Source organism: Schistocerca piceifrons, unplaced genomic scaffold (assembly GCF_021461385.2).
Source record: "Schistocerca piceifrons isolate TAMUIC-IGC-003096 unplaced genomic scaffold, iqSchPice1.1 HiC_scaffold_2479, whole genome shotgun sequence".
NCBI lineage: Eukaryota > Metazoa > Arthropoda > Insecta > Orthoptera > Acrididae > Schistocerca > Schistocerca piceifrons.
This window is the reverse complement of record NW_025728423.1, coordinates 91,759-107,145: the sequence shown is the minus strand read 5'-3', so window position 1 is coordinate 107,145 and position 15,387 is coordinate 91,759. Positions and strand designations below refer to the sequence as shown.

The following is a 15,387-nucleotide window of genomic DNA, read 5'->3' as shown; positions in this document are numbered from 1 at the left end:
CTGTGAGTCTAGATTTTCGTATCCGACGCAAAACTGATAGTTAATTGTAACGTTCAGTGCCTCGTAATGACGATGGAACACTCAAATTGCGTCCAGATTCAATACATCGTCCTCCAGCCGACTTGTCTCCAAGGGTCTATTGCTGCCTCGGGCACCTTAAGGTCGTTCTCCTGTGAGTCTAGATTTTCGAATCCGACGCATTGCTGATAGTTAATTGTAACGTTCAGCGCCTCCTAACGACAATGGAACACTAAAATTTTGTCGAGATTCAATACATCGTCATTCAGCCGACTTGTCTCCAAGGGTTTATTGCTGTCTCTGGCGCCTTATGGTGGTTCTCCTGTGAGTCTTGGTTTTCGAAACCGACGCAAAACTGATAGTTAATTGTAACGTTCAGGGACTCTAATGACGATGGAACACTCAAATTGCGATGAGATGCAATATATCGACCTCCAGCCGACTTGTCTCCAAGGGTCTATTGCTGCCTCGAGCACCTTATGGTCGTTCTCCTCAGAGTCCAGATTTTCGAATCCGACGCAAAACTGATTGTTAATTTTAACGTTCAGGGCCTCCTAATGACGATGGAACACTCAAATTACGTCCAGAATCAATACATCGTCCTCCAGCCGACTTGTCTCCAAGGGGATATTGCTGCATCAGTCACCATATGATACGTCTCCTGTGAGTCTAGATTTTCGTATCCGACGCAAAACTGATAGTTAATTGTAACGTTCAGTGCCTCGTAATGACGATGGAACACTCAAATTGCGTCCAGATTCAATACATCGTCATTCAGCCGACTTGTCTCCAAGGGTCAATTGCTGCCCCGGGCACCTTATGGTCGTTCTCCTGTGAGTCTAGATTTACGTATCCGACGCAAAACTGATAGTTAATTGTAACGTTCAGCGCCTCCTAATGGCGAATCAACACTCAAATTGCGTCGAGATTCAATACATCGTCCTCCAGCCGACTTATCTACAAGGGGATATTGCTGCCTCGAGCAACTTATGATCCGTCTCCTGTGAGTCTACATTTTCGAATCCGACGCATAACTGATGCTTAATTGTAATGTTAATGGCCTCCTAATGACGATGGAACACTCAAATTGCTTCTAGTTTCAATACATCGTCATTCAGCCGACTTGTCTCCAAGGGTGTATTGCTGCCTCGGGCACCTTATGGTCGTTCTCCTGTGAGTCTACTTTTTCGAATCCGACGCTAAACTGATTGTTAATTGTAACGTTCAGCGCCTCCTAATGCCGAATCAACACTCAAATTGCGTCGAGATTCTATACATCGTCCTCCAGCCGACTTGTCTCCAAGGGTGTATTGCTGCGTCGGGCACCTTATGGTCGTTCTCCTGTGAGTCTAGATTTTCGAATCCGACGCAAAGCTGACAGTTAATTGTAACGTTCTTGACCACCTATTGATGATGGAACACTCAAATTGCGTCGAGATGCAATACATCGACCTCCAGCCGACTTGTCTCCAAGGGTCTATTGCTGCCTCGGGCACCTTATGGTCGTTCTCCTGTGAGTCTAGATTTTCGATTCCGACTCATAACTGGTGCTTATTTGTAACGTTAATGGCCTCCTAATGACGATGGAACACTCAAATTGCGTCTAGTTTCAATACAGCGTCATTCAGCCGACTTGTCTCCAAGGGGATATTGCTGCCTTGGGTACCATATGGTCCGTCTACTGTGAGTGTAGATTTTCGAATCCGACGCGAAACTGCAAGTTAATTGTAACGTTCAGTGCCTCCTAATGACGTTGGAAGACTCAAATTGCAACGAGATGCAATACATCGTCCTTCAGCCGACTTGTCTCCAAGAGTCTCTTGCTGCCTCTGGCACCTTATGGTGGTTCTCCTGTGAGTCTAGATTTTCGAATCCGACGCAAAGCTGATAGTTAATTTATCGTTCTTGACCTCCTAATGACGATGGAACACTCAAATTGCGTCGAGATGCAATACATCAATCTCCAGCCGACTTGTCTCCAAGGGTCTATTGCTGCCTCGGGCACCTTATGGTCGTTCTCCTGTGAGTCTACATTTTCGAATCCGACGCATAACAGATAGTTAATTGTAATGTTCAGCGCCTCCAATTGACGATGCAACACTCAAATTGCGTCGAGATTCAATACACGGTCCTCCAGCCGACTTATCTACAAGGGGATATTGCTGCCACGGGCAACTTATGATCCGTCTGCTGTGAGTAGATTTTCGAATCCGACGCATAACTGATCGTTAATTGTAATGTTAATGGCCTCCTATTGACGATGGAACACTCAAATTGCGTCTAGTTTCAATACATCGTCCTCCAGTCGACTTGTCTTCAAGGGGATATTGCTGCCACGGGCACCATATGGTAGCTCTCCTATGACTCTAGATTTTCGTATCCAACCCAAAACTGATAGTTAACTGTAACGTTCAGCGCCTCCTAATGACGATGCAACACTAAAATTGCGTCGAGATTCAATACATCGTTTTCCAGCCGACTTATCTACAAGGGGATATTGCTGCCTCGGGCAACTTATGATCCGTCTCCTGTGAGTCTAGATTTTTGATTCCGACGCATAACTGGTGCTTAATTGTAATGTTAATGGCCTCCTAATGACGATGGAACACTCAAATTGCGTCGAAATTCTATACGTCGTCTTCCAGCCGACTTGACTCCAAGGATCTATTGCTGCCTCGGGCATCTTATGGTCGTTCTCCTGTGAGTCTAGATTTTCGAATCCGACGCATAACTGATAGTTAATTGTAATGTTCAGCGCCTCCTAATGACGATGGAACACTCAAATTGCGTCGAGATTAAATACATCGTCATTCAGCCGACTTGTCTCCAAGAGTCTATTGCTGCCTCGGGCACATTATCGTCGTTCTCCAGTGAGTCTAAATTTGCAAATCAAACGAAAAACTGATTGTTAATTGTAACGTTCAGGGCCTCCTAACGAATATGGAGCACTCAAATTGCGTCGAGATTCAGTACATCGTCTTCCAGCCGCCTTGTCTCCCAGGGGATGTTGCTGCCTCGGGCTCAACATGTTCCGTCTCCTGTGAGTCTAGATTTTCGTATCCGACGCAAAACTGATACTTAATTGTTACGTTCAGCGCCTCCTAATGGCGAATCAACACTCAAATTGCGTCGAGATTCAATACATCGTCCTCCAGCCGACTTATCTACAAGGGGATATTGCTGCCTCGAGCAACTTATGATCCGTCTCCTGTGAGTCTACATTTTCGAATCCGACGCATAACTGATGCTTAATTGTAATGTTAATGGCCTCCTAATGACGATGGAACACTCAAATTCGTCTAGTTTCAATACATCGTCATTCAGCCGACTTGTCTCCAAGGGTCTATTGCTGCCTCGGGCACCTTAAGGTCGTTCTCCTGTGAGTCTACTTTTTCGAATCCGACGCTAAACTGATCGTTAATTTTAACGTTCAGGGCCTCCTAATGACGATGGAACACTCAAATTACGTCCAGAATCAATAGATCGTCCTCCAGCTGACTTGTCTCCAAGGGGATATTGCTGCATCGGTCACCATATGATTCGTATCCGACGCAAAACTGATAGTTAATTGTAACGTTCAGCGCCTCGTAATGACGATCGAACACTCAAATTGCGTCGAGATTCAATACATCGTCATTCAGCCGACTTGTCTCCAAGGGTCAATTGCTGCCCAGGGCACCTTATGGCCGTTCTCCTGTGAGTCTAGATTTTCGTATCCGACGCAAAACTGTTAGTTAATTGTAAGGTTCAGCGCCTCCTAATGGCGAATCAACACTAAAATTGCGTCGAGATTCAATACATCGTCCTCCAGCCGACTTGTCTCCAAGGGTGTATTGCTGCGTCGGGCACCTTATGGTCGTTCTCCTGTGAGTCTAGATTTTCGAATCCGACGCAAAGCTGACAGTTAATTGTAACGTTCTTCACCTCCTATTGACGATGGAACACTAAAATTTTGTCGAGATTGAATACATCGTCATTCAGCCGACTTATCTCCAAGGGTTTATTGCTGCCTCTGGCGCCTTATGGTGGTTCTCCTGTGAGTCTAGGTTTTCGAAACCGACGCAAAACTGATAGTTAATTGTAACGTTCAGGGACTCTAATGACGATGGAACACTCAAATTGCGTCGAGATGCAATATATCGACCTCCAGCCGACTTGTCTCCAAGGGTCTATTGCTGCCTCGAGCACCTTATGGTCGTTCTCCTCAGAGTCTAGATTTTCGAATCCGACGCAAAACTGATAGTTAATTGTAAAGCTCAGGGCCTCCTAATGACGATGGAACACTCAAATTACGTCGAGATTCAATACATCGTCCTCCAGCCTCCTTGTCTCCAAGCGCATATTGCTGCCTCGGGCACCATATGGTCCGTCTCCTATGACTCTAGATTTTCGTATCCGACCCAAAACTGATAGATAATTGTAACGTTAAGCGCCTCCTAATTACGATGCAACACTCAAATTGCGTCGAGATTCAATACATCGTCCTCCAGCAGACTTATCTACAAGGGGATATTGCTGCCTCGGCCAACTTATGATCCCTCTCCTGTGAGTCTAGAATTTCGAATCCGACGCATAACTGATACTTAATTGTAATGTTAATGACCTCCTATTGACGATGGAACACTCAAATTGCGTCTAGTTTCAATACATCGCCATACAGCCGACTTGTCTCGAAGGGTCTATTGCTGCCTCGGGCACCTTATCGTCGTTCTCCTGTGAGTCTACTTTTTCGAATCCGACGCTAAACTGATTGTTAATTGTAACGTTCAGCGCCTCCTAATGACGATGGAACACTCAAATTGCGTCCAGATTCAATACATCGTCCTCCAGCCGACTTGTCTCCAAGGGTCTATTGCTGCCTCGGGCACCTTAAGGTCGTTCTCCTGTGAGTCTAGATTTTCGAATCCGACGCATTGCTGATAGTTAATTGTAACGTTCAGCGCCTCCTAACGACAATGGAACACTAAAATTTTGTCGAGATTCAATACATCGTCATTCAGCCGACTTGTCTCCAAGGGTTTATTGCTGTCTCTGGCGCCTTATGGTGGTTCTCCTGTGAGTCTAGGTTTTCGAAATCGACGCAAAACTGATAGTTAATTGTAACGTTCAGGGACTCTAATGACGATGGAACACTCAAATTGCGATGAGATGCAATATATCGACCTCCAGCCGACTTGTCTTCAAGGGTCTATTGCTGCCTCGAGCACCTTATGGTCGTTCTCCTCAGAGTCCAGATTTTCGAATCCGACGCAAAACTGATTGTTAATTTTAACGTTCAGGGCCTCCTAATGACGATGGAACACTCAAATTACGTCCAGAATCAATACATCGTCCTCCAGCCGACTTGTCTCCAAGGGGATATTGCTGCATCAGTCACCATATGATACGTCTCCTGTGAGTCTAGATTTTCGTATCCGACGCAAAACTGATAGTTAATTGTAACGTTCAGTGCCTCGTAATGACGATGGAACCCTCAAATTGCGTCCAGATTCAATACATCGTCCTCCAGCCGACTTGTCTCCAAGGGTCTATTGCTGCCTCGGGCACCTTAAGGTCGTTCTCCTGTGAGTCTAGATTTTCGAATCCGACGCATTGCTGATAGTTAACTCTTTGATGCACAGATTTTATGTTTAATTAATTTTTTAATAAAACATGCATTTTCTATGTCTGGTGGGGTTGCTAATAAAGGAAAACATGAATTAAAATTTTTTATTGTATTGATTTTGGTTTTAGATGGTGGTATATATAATATACCACCATGCCACTTAGGGCCGTACCTAAAGTTTTTGAGATATCTTGGTTTGTGCTTGTAACTCACCTTTAAATTCTACTCTAAGCAGTAATAATTAGTATAATTAATGTAAAATAATTTTATTTCTGGCAATTGGTCATTTACAATACAAAATCAAATTACAAACCTTACAAATAAAATATGTTTCTTATTCCTTTTTGTGAAAATCTTGAAAGCACCTTTTTGTTTTGCTAAGGCACAAAGGCACTTTGCATTCAGCGCACATCCAGAAAGTGCGCACTTGCTTCTTTTTTGTACTGCATTTCGCACAACGTCTGGCGGTAGTACGCTCTGGCTGGTGGGATGAATTGTCGAGACGCTGGCGTGAGGAAACATATGGCTTGTTTTTCTTTACGTGGACTTGACTCTCATGAAGTCTAGATGGCCTCAATGGTGTTTTCTGGGTTACTAAGCTTTGCAGGATACTCATCCTGAAGACTTTGGCAGTCATTTTTTCTCTATCGCCTAGTTCCTTCCAAATTATATAGCTGTTGACGATACTGACATCAAGCAGGTGAAAGAATATTCGGTGCCACCACTTTTTACTTCTCCGGCTTATTTCATATGATTTTTTCAGTTGGTCGAACTTGTCGACATTGTTCATGTGTGCATTGTAATCCATCACTGCTTGAGGACAAGGTAGCTCTATGCGTGAACCATCTCTTTCACGGCGAGTCACTGTAGTAACTTCAGGACTGTGAAAATTTGAAAGGAGATGAACAGCTCTCTTATCTTTCCACTTCAAGTAGAGGATGCCACAGTTGCTGACCCTCCAGTCAAATTCACCTCTGCTTAATTCTTTGTCTGTTTTTAATTTGGGTAAATGTTTCCTTGTTGGTTGAACTGTCCCACAGGCATATATGTTTCTCTGCTGTAAACCAGCCAACAAGTTATAGCTATTGAAATAGTTGTCGAAATAAAGATAATGGCCTTTATTTACGAGTTCAGAGGACAAACTCAGCACTACATGCTCCCCAAGGCCTGTTTGCACTGTGTCACCTACTTTTCCGGTGTAAATATCAAATTTCAAGTTGTAAGAGGTCTTGTCACACAGCATCCACACTTTGTAACCACGCTTTATGGGTTTATCTCTCATGTATTGTTTCATACTGTTGCGGCCTTTGAATTTGATCATTGACTCATCAATTGCTAGGTGTTTGCTGGGTTGGTAACACTTGGAAAAAGATTCAGATAGTATCTTGATCACTGGTCGCAGCTTGTACAGTTTGTCATAACCTGGGTGTCCTTTTTCTGGATGCAATGTGTTATCATTCAGATGAATGTTCCTCAGTAACCATCCAAACCGATTTACTGCCATCAGAGATGCAATATAACGATCATGAAGTTCTGGGGCACTAGACCAGTAGTCTCTGTATGCTGGCATACGCTTTATACCCATCAAAATGTTGATTCCCAGGAAAGTTCGTATTTCATTGTCAGTTGTTGGAGTGAAAGACTTGCCAGATTGCGTCGCATATAAATTTGTTTGGAAAACGATTAGCTGAACTAGCTCTTTTGGAAATATTTTTTCGAATATATCGATAGGTTCTGGATCATCAATGTCCCTAATAAAAGCACTTGGTCCTGATTCACTGTCGAACTGCATTCCTGAGGTAGCATTGAATTGTTGTCCCCAAGTTGGCGCTGTGTCAGCAGCGCGTTTTGGCGGAGTGGACTCACTTTCTTCCTCGCTCTCTGAAACTTCGCCTTCAGACGACACAATAGCCTCCGCAACAATGCTTGCTTCATAATCAGATTCGTCATCTGTGGTGTCAACAGTGGAATCCTCGTCTGATGGAATTTCACACAATAATCGTTCGATTTCTTCATCTCGTAAGCCTCTTCTTGACATTTTCATTTTCAAACAACAGCCTGAATCCAAGTAAAGAATACGTAAGCAAAACAAAATGGAGAAAGAGCTAAAATAAGTCACAACACAATTAAAAACTAAACTTTGTAGCGGAGGATTTCGAATTTTATACTAGGAAACGAAATGCAATAGAATACTGCTACATGCACGGTGGTACAAATAATATACCACCAAAATAAATTGTATATAAATAACGGAAGATTGTGCATATGAATGTATACATGGGTTCATACCGTAGCTGTGACGTCCAAGATATGGAAAAAACACAGGCGCAACAAGAAATTCGTTATAAACCACTATTCACACGCAAAAACCATGCACAACTCAGCACGCAGCTTTCACAGTTGTAATCTATGCAATTCTTGGCGGGAACTGATTCCTTATAGGCAGTGAGTGCCATCTGTCTGATAAGTAGAGAACTAGGTGAGCATATTAGAGTGGTGGTCGTGCAGTTAAACCACTGTGCAAAGAGCCAAGAAAATTTTCAAAAGGTGGTATACTATGTATACCACCGTGCTCCAAAGAGTTAATTGTAACGTTCAGCGCCTCCTAACGACAATGGAACACTAAAATTTTGTCGAGATTCAATACATCGTCATTCAGCCGACTTGTCTCCAAGGGTTTATTGCTGTCTCTGGCGCCTTATGGTGGTTCTCCTGTGAGTCTAGGTTTTCGAAACCGACGCAAAACTGATAGTTAATTGTAACGTTCAGGGACTCTAATGACGATGGAACACTCAAATTGCGATGAGATGCAATATATCGACCTCCAGCCGACTTGTCTCCAAGGGTCTATTGCTGCCTCGGGCACCTTAAGGTCGTTCTCCTGTGAGTCTACTTTTTCGAATCCGACGCAAAACTGATTGTTAATTTTAACGTTCAGGGCCTCCTAATGACGATGGAACACTCAAATTACGTCCAGAATCAATAGATCGTCCTCCAGCTGACTTGTCTCCAAGGGGATATTGCTGCATCGGTCACCATATGATTCGTATCCGACGCAAAACTGATAGTTAATTGTAACGTTCAGCGCCTCGTAATGACGATGGAACACTCAAATTGCGTCGAGATTCAATACATCGTCATTCAGCCGACTTGTCTCCAAGGGTCAATTGCTGCCCAGGGCACCTTATGGCCGTTCTCCTGTGAGTCTAGATTTTCGTATCCGACGCAAAACTGTTAGTTAATTGTAAGGTTCAGCGCCTCCTAATGGCGAATCAACACTAAAATTGCGTCGAGATTCAATACATCGTCCTCCAGCCGACTTGTCTCCAAGGGTGTATTGCTGCGTCGGGCACCTTATGGTCGTTCTCCTGTGAGTCTAGATTTTCGAATCCGACGCAAAGCTGACAGTTAATTGTAACGTTCTTCACCTCCTATTGACGATGGAACACTCAAATTGCGTCGAGATGCAATACATCGACCTCCAGCCGACTTGTCTCCAAGGGTCTATTGCTGCCTCGGGCACCTTATGGTCGTTCTCCTGTGAGTCTACATTTTCGAATCCGACGCATAACTGATACTTAATTGTAATGTTAATGGCCTCCTATTGACGATGGAACACTCAAATTGCGTCTAGTTTCAATACATCGCCATTCAGCCGACTTGTCTCGAAGGGTCTATTGCTGCCTCGGGCACCTTATCGTCGTTCTCCTGTGAGTCTACTTTTTCGAATCCGACGCTAAACTGATTGTTAATTGTAACGTTCAGCGCCTCCTAATGACGATGGAACACTCAAATTGCGTCGCGATTCAATACATCGTACTCCAGCCGACTAGTCTCCAAGGGTCTATTGCTGCCTCGGGCACCTTAAGGTCGTTCTCCTGTGAGTCTAGATTTTCGAATCCGACGCATTGCTGATAGTTAATTGTAACGTTCAGCGCCTCCTAATGACAATGGAACACTAAAATTTTGTCGAGATTGAATACATCGTCATTCAGCCGACTTATCTCCAAGGGTTTATTGCTGCCTCTGGCGCCTTATGGTGGTTCTCCTGTGAGTCTAGGTTTTCGAAACCGACGCAAAACTGATAGTTAATTGTAACGTTCAGGGACTCTAATGACGATGGAACACTCAAATTGCGTCGAGATGCAATATATCGACCTCCAGCCGACTTGTCTCCAAGGGTCTATTGCTGCCTCGAGCACCTTATGGTCGTTCTCCTCAGAGTCTAGATTTTCGAATCCGACGCAAAACTGATAGTTAATTGTAAAGCTCAGGGCCTCCTAATGACGATGGAACACTCAAATTACGTCGAGATTCAATACATCGTCCTCCGGCCTCCTTGTCTCCAAGCGCATATTGCTGCCTCGGGCACCATATGGTCCGTCTCCTATGACTCTAGATTTTCGTATCCGACCCAAAACTGATAGATAATTGTAACGTTAAGCGCCTCCTAATTACGATGCAACACTCAAATTGCGTCGAGATTCAATACATCGTCCTCCAGCCGACTTATCTACAAGGGGATATTGCTGCCTCGGCCAACTTATGATCCCTCTCCTGTGAGTCTAGAATTTCGAATCCGACGCATAACTGATACTTAATTGTAATGTTAATGACCTCCTATTGACGATGGAACACTCAAATTGCGTCTAGTTTCAATACATCGCCATACAGCCGACTTGTCTCGAAGGGTCTATTGCTGCCTCGGGCACCTTAAGGTCGTTCTCCTGTGAGTCTAGATTTTCGAATCCGACGCATTGCTGATAGTTAATTGTAACGTTCAGCGCCTCCTAACGACAATGGAACACTAAAATTTTGTCGAGATTCAATACATCGTCATTCAGCCGACTTGTCTCCAAGGGTTTATTGCTGTCTCTGGCGCCTTATGGTGGTTCTCCTGTGAGTCTAGGTTTTCGAAACCGACGCAAAACTGATAGTTAATTGTAACGTTCAGGGACTCTAATGACGATGGAACACTCAAATTGCGATGAGATGCAATATATCGACCTCCAGCCGACTTGTCTCCAAGGGTCTATTGCTGCCTCGAGCACCTTATGGTCGTTCTCCTCAGAGTCCAGATTTTCGAATCCGACGCAAAACTGATTGTTAATTTTAACGTTCAGGGCCTCCTAATGACGATGGAACACTCAAATTACGTCCAGAATCAATACATCGTCCTCCAGCCGACTTGTCTCCAAGGGGATATTGCTGCATCAGTCACCATATGATACGTCTCCTGTGAGTCTAGATTTTCGTATCCGACGCAAAACTGATAGTTAATTGTAACGTTCAATGCCTCGTAATGACGATGGAACACTCAAATTGCGTCCAGATTCAATACATCGTCCTCCAGCCGACTTGTCTCCAAGGGTCTATTGCTGCCTCGGGCACCTTAAGGTCGTTCTCCTGTGAGTCTAGATTTTCGAATCCGACGCATTGCTGATAGTTAATTGTAACGTTCAGCGCCTCCTAACGACAATGGAACACTAAAATTTTGTCGAGATTCAATACATCGTCATTCAGCCGACTTGTCTCCAAGGGTTTATTGCTGTCTCTGGCGCCTTATGGTGGTTCTCCTGTGAGTCTTGGTTTTCGAAACCGACGCAAAACTGATAGTTAATTGTAACGTTCAGGGACTCTAATGACGATGGAACACTCAAATTGCGATGAGATGCAATATATCGACCTCCAGCCGACTTGTCTCCAAGGGTCTATTGCTGCCTCGAGCACCTTATGGTCGTTCTCCTCAGAGTCCAGATCTTCGAATCCGACGCAAAACTGATTGTTAATTTTAACGTTCAGGGCCTCCTAATGACGATGGAACACTCAAATTACGTCCAGAATCAATACATCGTCCTCCAGCCGACTTGTCTCCAAGGGGATATTGGTGCATCAGTCACCATATGATACGTCTCCTGTGAGTCTAGATTTTCGTATCCGACGCAAAACTGATAGTTAATTGTAACGTTCAGTGCCTCGTAATGACGATGGAACACTCAAATTGCGTCCAGATTCAATACATCGTCATTCAGCCGACTTGTCTCCAAGGGTCAATTGCTGCCCCGGGCACCTTATGGTCGTTCTCCTGTGAGTCTAGATTTTCGTATCCGACGCAAAACTGATAGTTAATTGTAACGTTCAGCGCCTCCTAATGGCGAATCAACACTCAAATTGCGTCGAGATTCAATACATCGTCCTCCAGCCGACTTATCTACAAGGGGATATTGCTGCCTCGAGCAACTTATGATCCGTCTCCTGTGAGTCTACATTTTCGAATCCGACGCATAACTGATGCTTAATTGTAATGTTAATGGCCTCCTAATGACGATGGAACACTCAAATTGCTTCTAGTTTCAATACATCGTCATTCAGCCGACTTGTCTCCAAGGGTGTATTGCTGCCTCGGGCACCTTATGGTCGTTCTCCTGTGAGTCTACTTTTTCGAATCCGACGCTAAACTGATTGTTAATTGTAACGTTCAGCGCCTCCTAATGCCGAATCAACACTCAAATTGCGTCGAGATTCTATACATCGTCCTCCAGCCGACTTGTCTCCAAGGGTGTATTGCTGCGTCGGGCACCTTATGGTCGTTCTCCTGTGAGTCTAGATTTTCGAATCCGACGCAAAGCTGACAGTTAATTGTAACGTTCTTGACCACCTATTGATGATGGAACACTCAAATTGCGTCGAGATGCAATACATCGACCTCCAGCAGACTTGTCTCCAAGGGTCTATTGCTGCCTCGGGCACCTTATGGTCGTTCTCCTGTGAGTCTACATTTTCGAATCCGACGCATAACTGATACTTAATTGTAATGTTAATGGCCTCCTATTGACGATGGAACACTCAAATTGCGTCTAGTTTCAATACATCGCCATTCAGCCGACTTGTCTCGAAGGGTCTATTGCTGCCTCGGGCACCTTATGGTCGTTCTCCTGTGAGTCTACTTTTTCGAATCCGACGCTAAACTGATTGTTAATTGTAACGGTCTCGCCTCCTAATGACGATGGAACACTCAAATTGCGTCGAGATTCAATACATCGTCCTCCATCCGACTAGTCTCCAAGGGTCTATTGCTGCCTCGGGCACCTTAATGTCGTTCTCCTGTGAGTCTAGATTTTCGAATCCGACGCATTGCTGATAGTTAATTGTAACGTTCAGCGCCTCCTAATGACGATGGAACACTAAAATTTTGTCGAGATTCAATACATCGTCCTCCAGCCGACTTGTCTCCAACCGGATATTGCTGCCTCGGGCACCATATGGTCCGTCTCCTATGACTCTAGATATTCGTATCCGACCCAAAACTGATAGTTAACTGTAACGTTCAGCGCCTCCTAATGACGATGCAACACTAAAATTTGCTTCGAGATTCAATACATCGCCCTCCAGCCGACTTATCTACAAGGGGATATTGCTGCCTCGGGCACCATATGGTCCGTCTCCTATGACTATAGATTTTCGTATCCGACCCAAAACTGATAGGTAACTGTAACGTTCAGCGCCTCCTAATGACGATGCAACACTAAAATTTGCTTCGAGATTCAATACATCGCCCTCCAGCCGACTTATCTACAACTTATGATCCGTCTCCTGTGAGTCTAGATTTTCGATTCCGACTCATAACTGGTGCTTATTTGTAACGTTAATGGCCTCCTAATGACGATGGAACACTCAAATTGCGTCTAGTTTCAATACAGCGTCATTCAGCCGACTTGTCTCCAAGGGGATATTGCTGCCTTGGGTACCATATGGTCCGTCTACTGTGAGTGTAGATTTTCGAATCCGACGCGAAACTGCAAGTTAATTGTAACGTTCAGTGCCTCCTAATGACGTTGGAAGACTCAAATTGCAACGAGATGCAATACATCGTCCTTCAGCCGACTTGTCTCCAAGAGTCTCTTGCTGCCTCTGGCACCTTATGGTGGTTCTCCTGTGAGTCTAGATTTTCGAATCCGACGCAAAGCTGATAGTTAATTTATCGTTCTTGACCTCCTAATGACGATGGAACACTCAAATTGCGTCGAGATGCAATACATCAATCTCCAGCCGACTTGTCTCCAAGGGTCTATTGCTGCCTCGGGCACCTTATGGTCGTTCTCCTGTGAGTCTACATTTTCGAATCCGACGCATAACAGATAGTTAATTGTAATGTTCAGCGCCTCCAATTGACGATGCAACACTCAAATTGCGTCGAGATTCAATACATCGTCCTCCAGCCGACTTATCTACAAGGGGATATTGCTGCCACGGGCAACTTATGATCCGTCTGCTGTGAGTAGATTTTCGAATCCGACGCATAACTGATCGTTAATTGTAATGTTAATGGCCTCCTATTGACGATGGAACACTCAAATTGCGTCTAGTTTCAATACATCGTCCTCCAGTCGACTTGTCTTCAAGGGGATATTGCTGCCACGGGCACCATATGGTAGCTCTCCTATGACTCTAGATTTTCGTATCCAACCCAAAACTGATAGTTAACTGTAACGTTCAGCGCCTCCTAATGACGATGCAACACTAAAATTGCGTCGAGATTCAATACATCGTTTTCCAGCCGACTTATCTACAAGGGGATATTGCTGCCTCGGGCAACTTATGATCCGTCTCCTGTGAGTCTAGATTTTTGATTCCGACGCATAACTGGTGCTTAATTGTAATGTTAATGGCCTCCTAATGACGATGGAACACTCAAATTGCGTCGAAATTCTATACGTCGTCCTCCAGCCGACTTGACTCCAAGGATCTATTGCTGCCTCGGGCATCTTATGGTCGTTCTCCTGTGAGTCTAGATTTTCGAATCCGACGCATAACTGATAGTTAATTGTAATGTTCAGCGCCTCCTAATGACGATGGAACACTCAAATTGCGTCGAGATTAAATACATCGTCATTCAGCCGACTTGTCTCCAAGAGTCTATTGCTGCCTCGGGCACATTATCGTCGTTCTCCAGTGAGTCTAAATTTGCAAATCAAACGAAAAACTGATTGTTAATTGTAACGTTCAGGGCCTCCTAACGAATATGGAGCACTCAAATTGCGTCGAGATTCAGTACATCGTCTTCCAGCCGCCTTGTCTCCCAGGGGATGTTGCTGCCTCGGGCTCAACATGTTCCGTCTCCTGTGAGTCTAGATTTTCGTATCCGACGCAAAACTGATACTTAATTGTTACGTTCAGCGCCTCCTAATCACGGTGGAACACTCAAATTGCGTCGAGATTCAATACATCGTCCTCCAGCCGACGAGTCTCCAAGGGTATATTGCTGCCTCGGGCACCTAAAGGTCGTTCTCCTGTGAGTCTAGTTTTTCGAATCCGACGCATTGCTGATAGTTAATTGTAACGTTCAGCGCCTCCTAATGACGATGGAACACTAAATTTTTCTCGAGATTCAAGGCATCGTCATTCAGCCGACTTGTCTCCAAGGGTTTATTGCTGCCTCGGGCGCCTTATGGTGGTTCTCCTGTGAGTCTAGGTTTTCGAAACCGACGCAAAACTGATAGTTAATTGTAACGTTCAGGGACTCTAATGACGATGGAACACTCAAATTGCGATGAGATGCAATATATCGACCTCCAGCCGACTTGTCTCCAAGGGTCTATTGCTGCCTCGAGCACCTTATGGTCGTTCTCCTCAGAGTCCAGATTTTCGAATCCGACGCAAAACTGATTGTTAATTTTAACGTTCAGGGCCTCCTAATGACGATGGAACACTCAAATTACGTCCAGAATCAATACATCGTCCTCCAGCCGACTTGTCTCCAAGGG

At 44.5% G+C, this 15,387-nt stretch overlaps 1 protein-coding gene across 1 annotated transcript; it reads right to left on the bottom strand.

Moving 5' to 3' along the window:
• Positions 1-5,957: 5,957 nt before the first annotated feature.
• Positions 5,958-7,661, bottom strand: LOC124743644 (piggyBac transposable element-derived protein 4-like). The gene has a single exon (XM_047248845.1). The coding sequence runs from the start codon at positions 7,659-7,661 to the stop codon at positions 5,958-5,960; it is 1,704 nt and encodes a 567-aa protein (XP_047104801.1).
• Between the last annotated feature and the right edge of the window lie 7,726 nt (positions 7,662-15,387).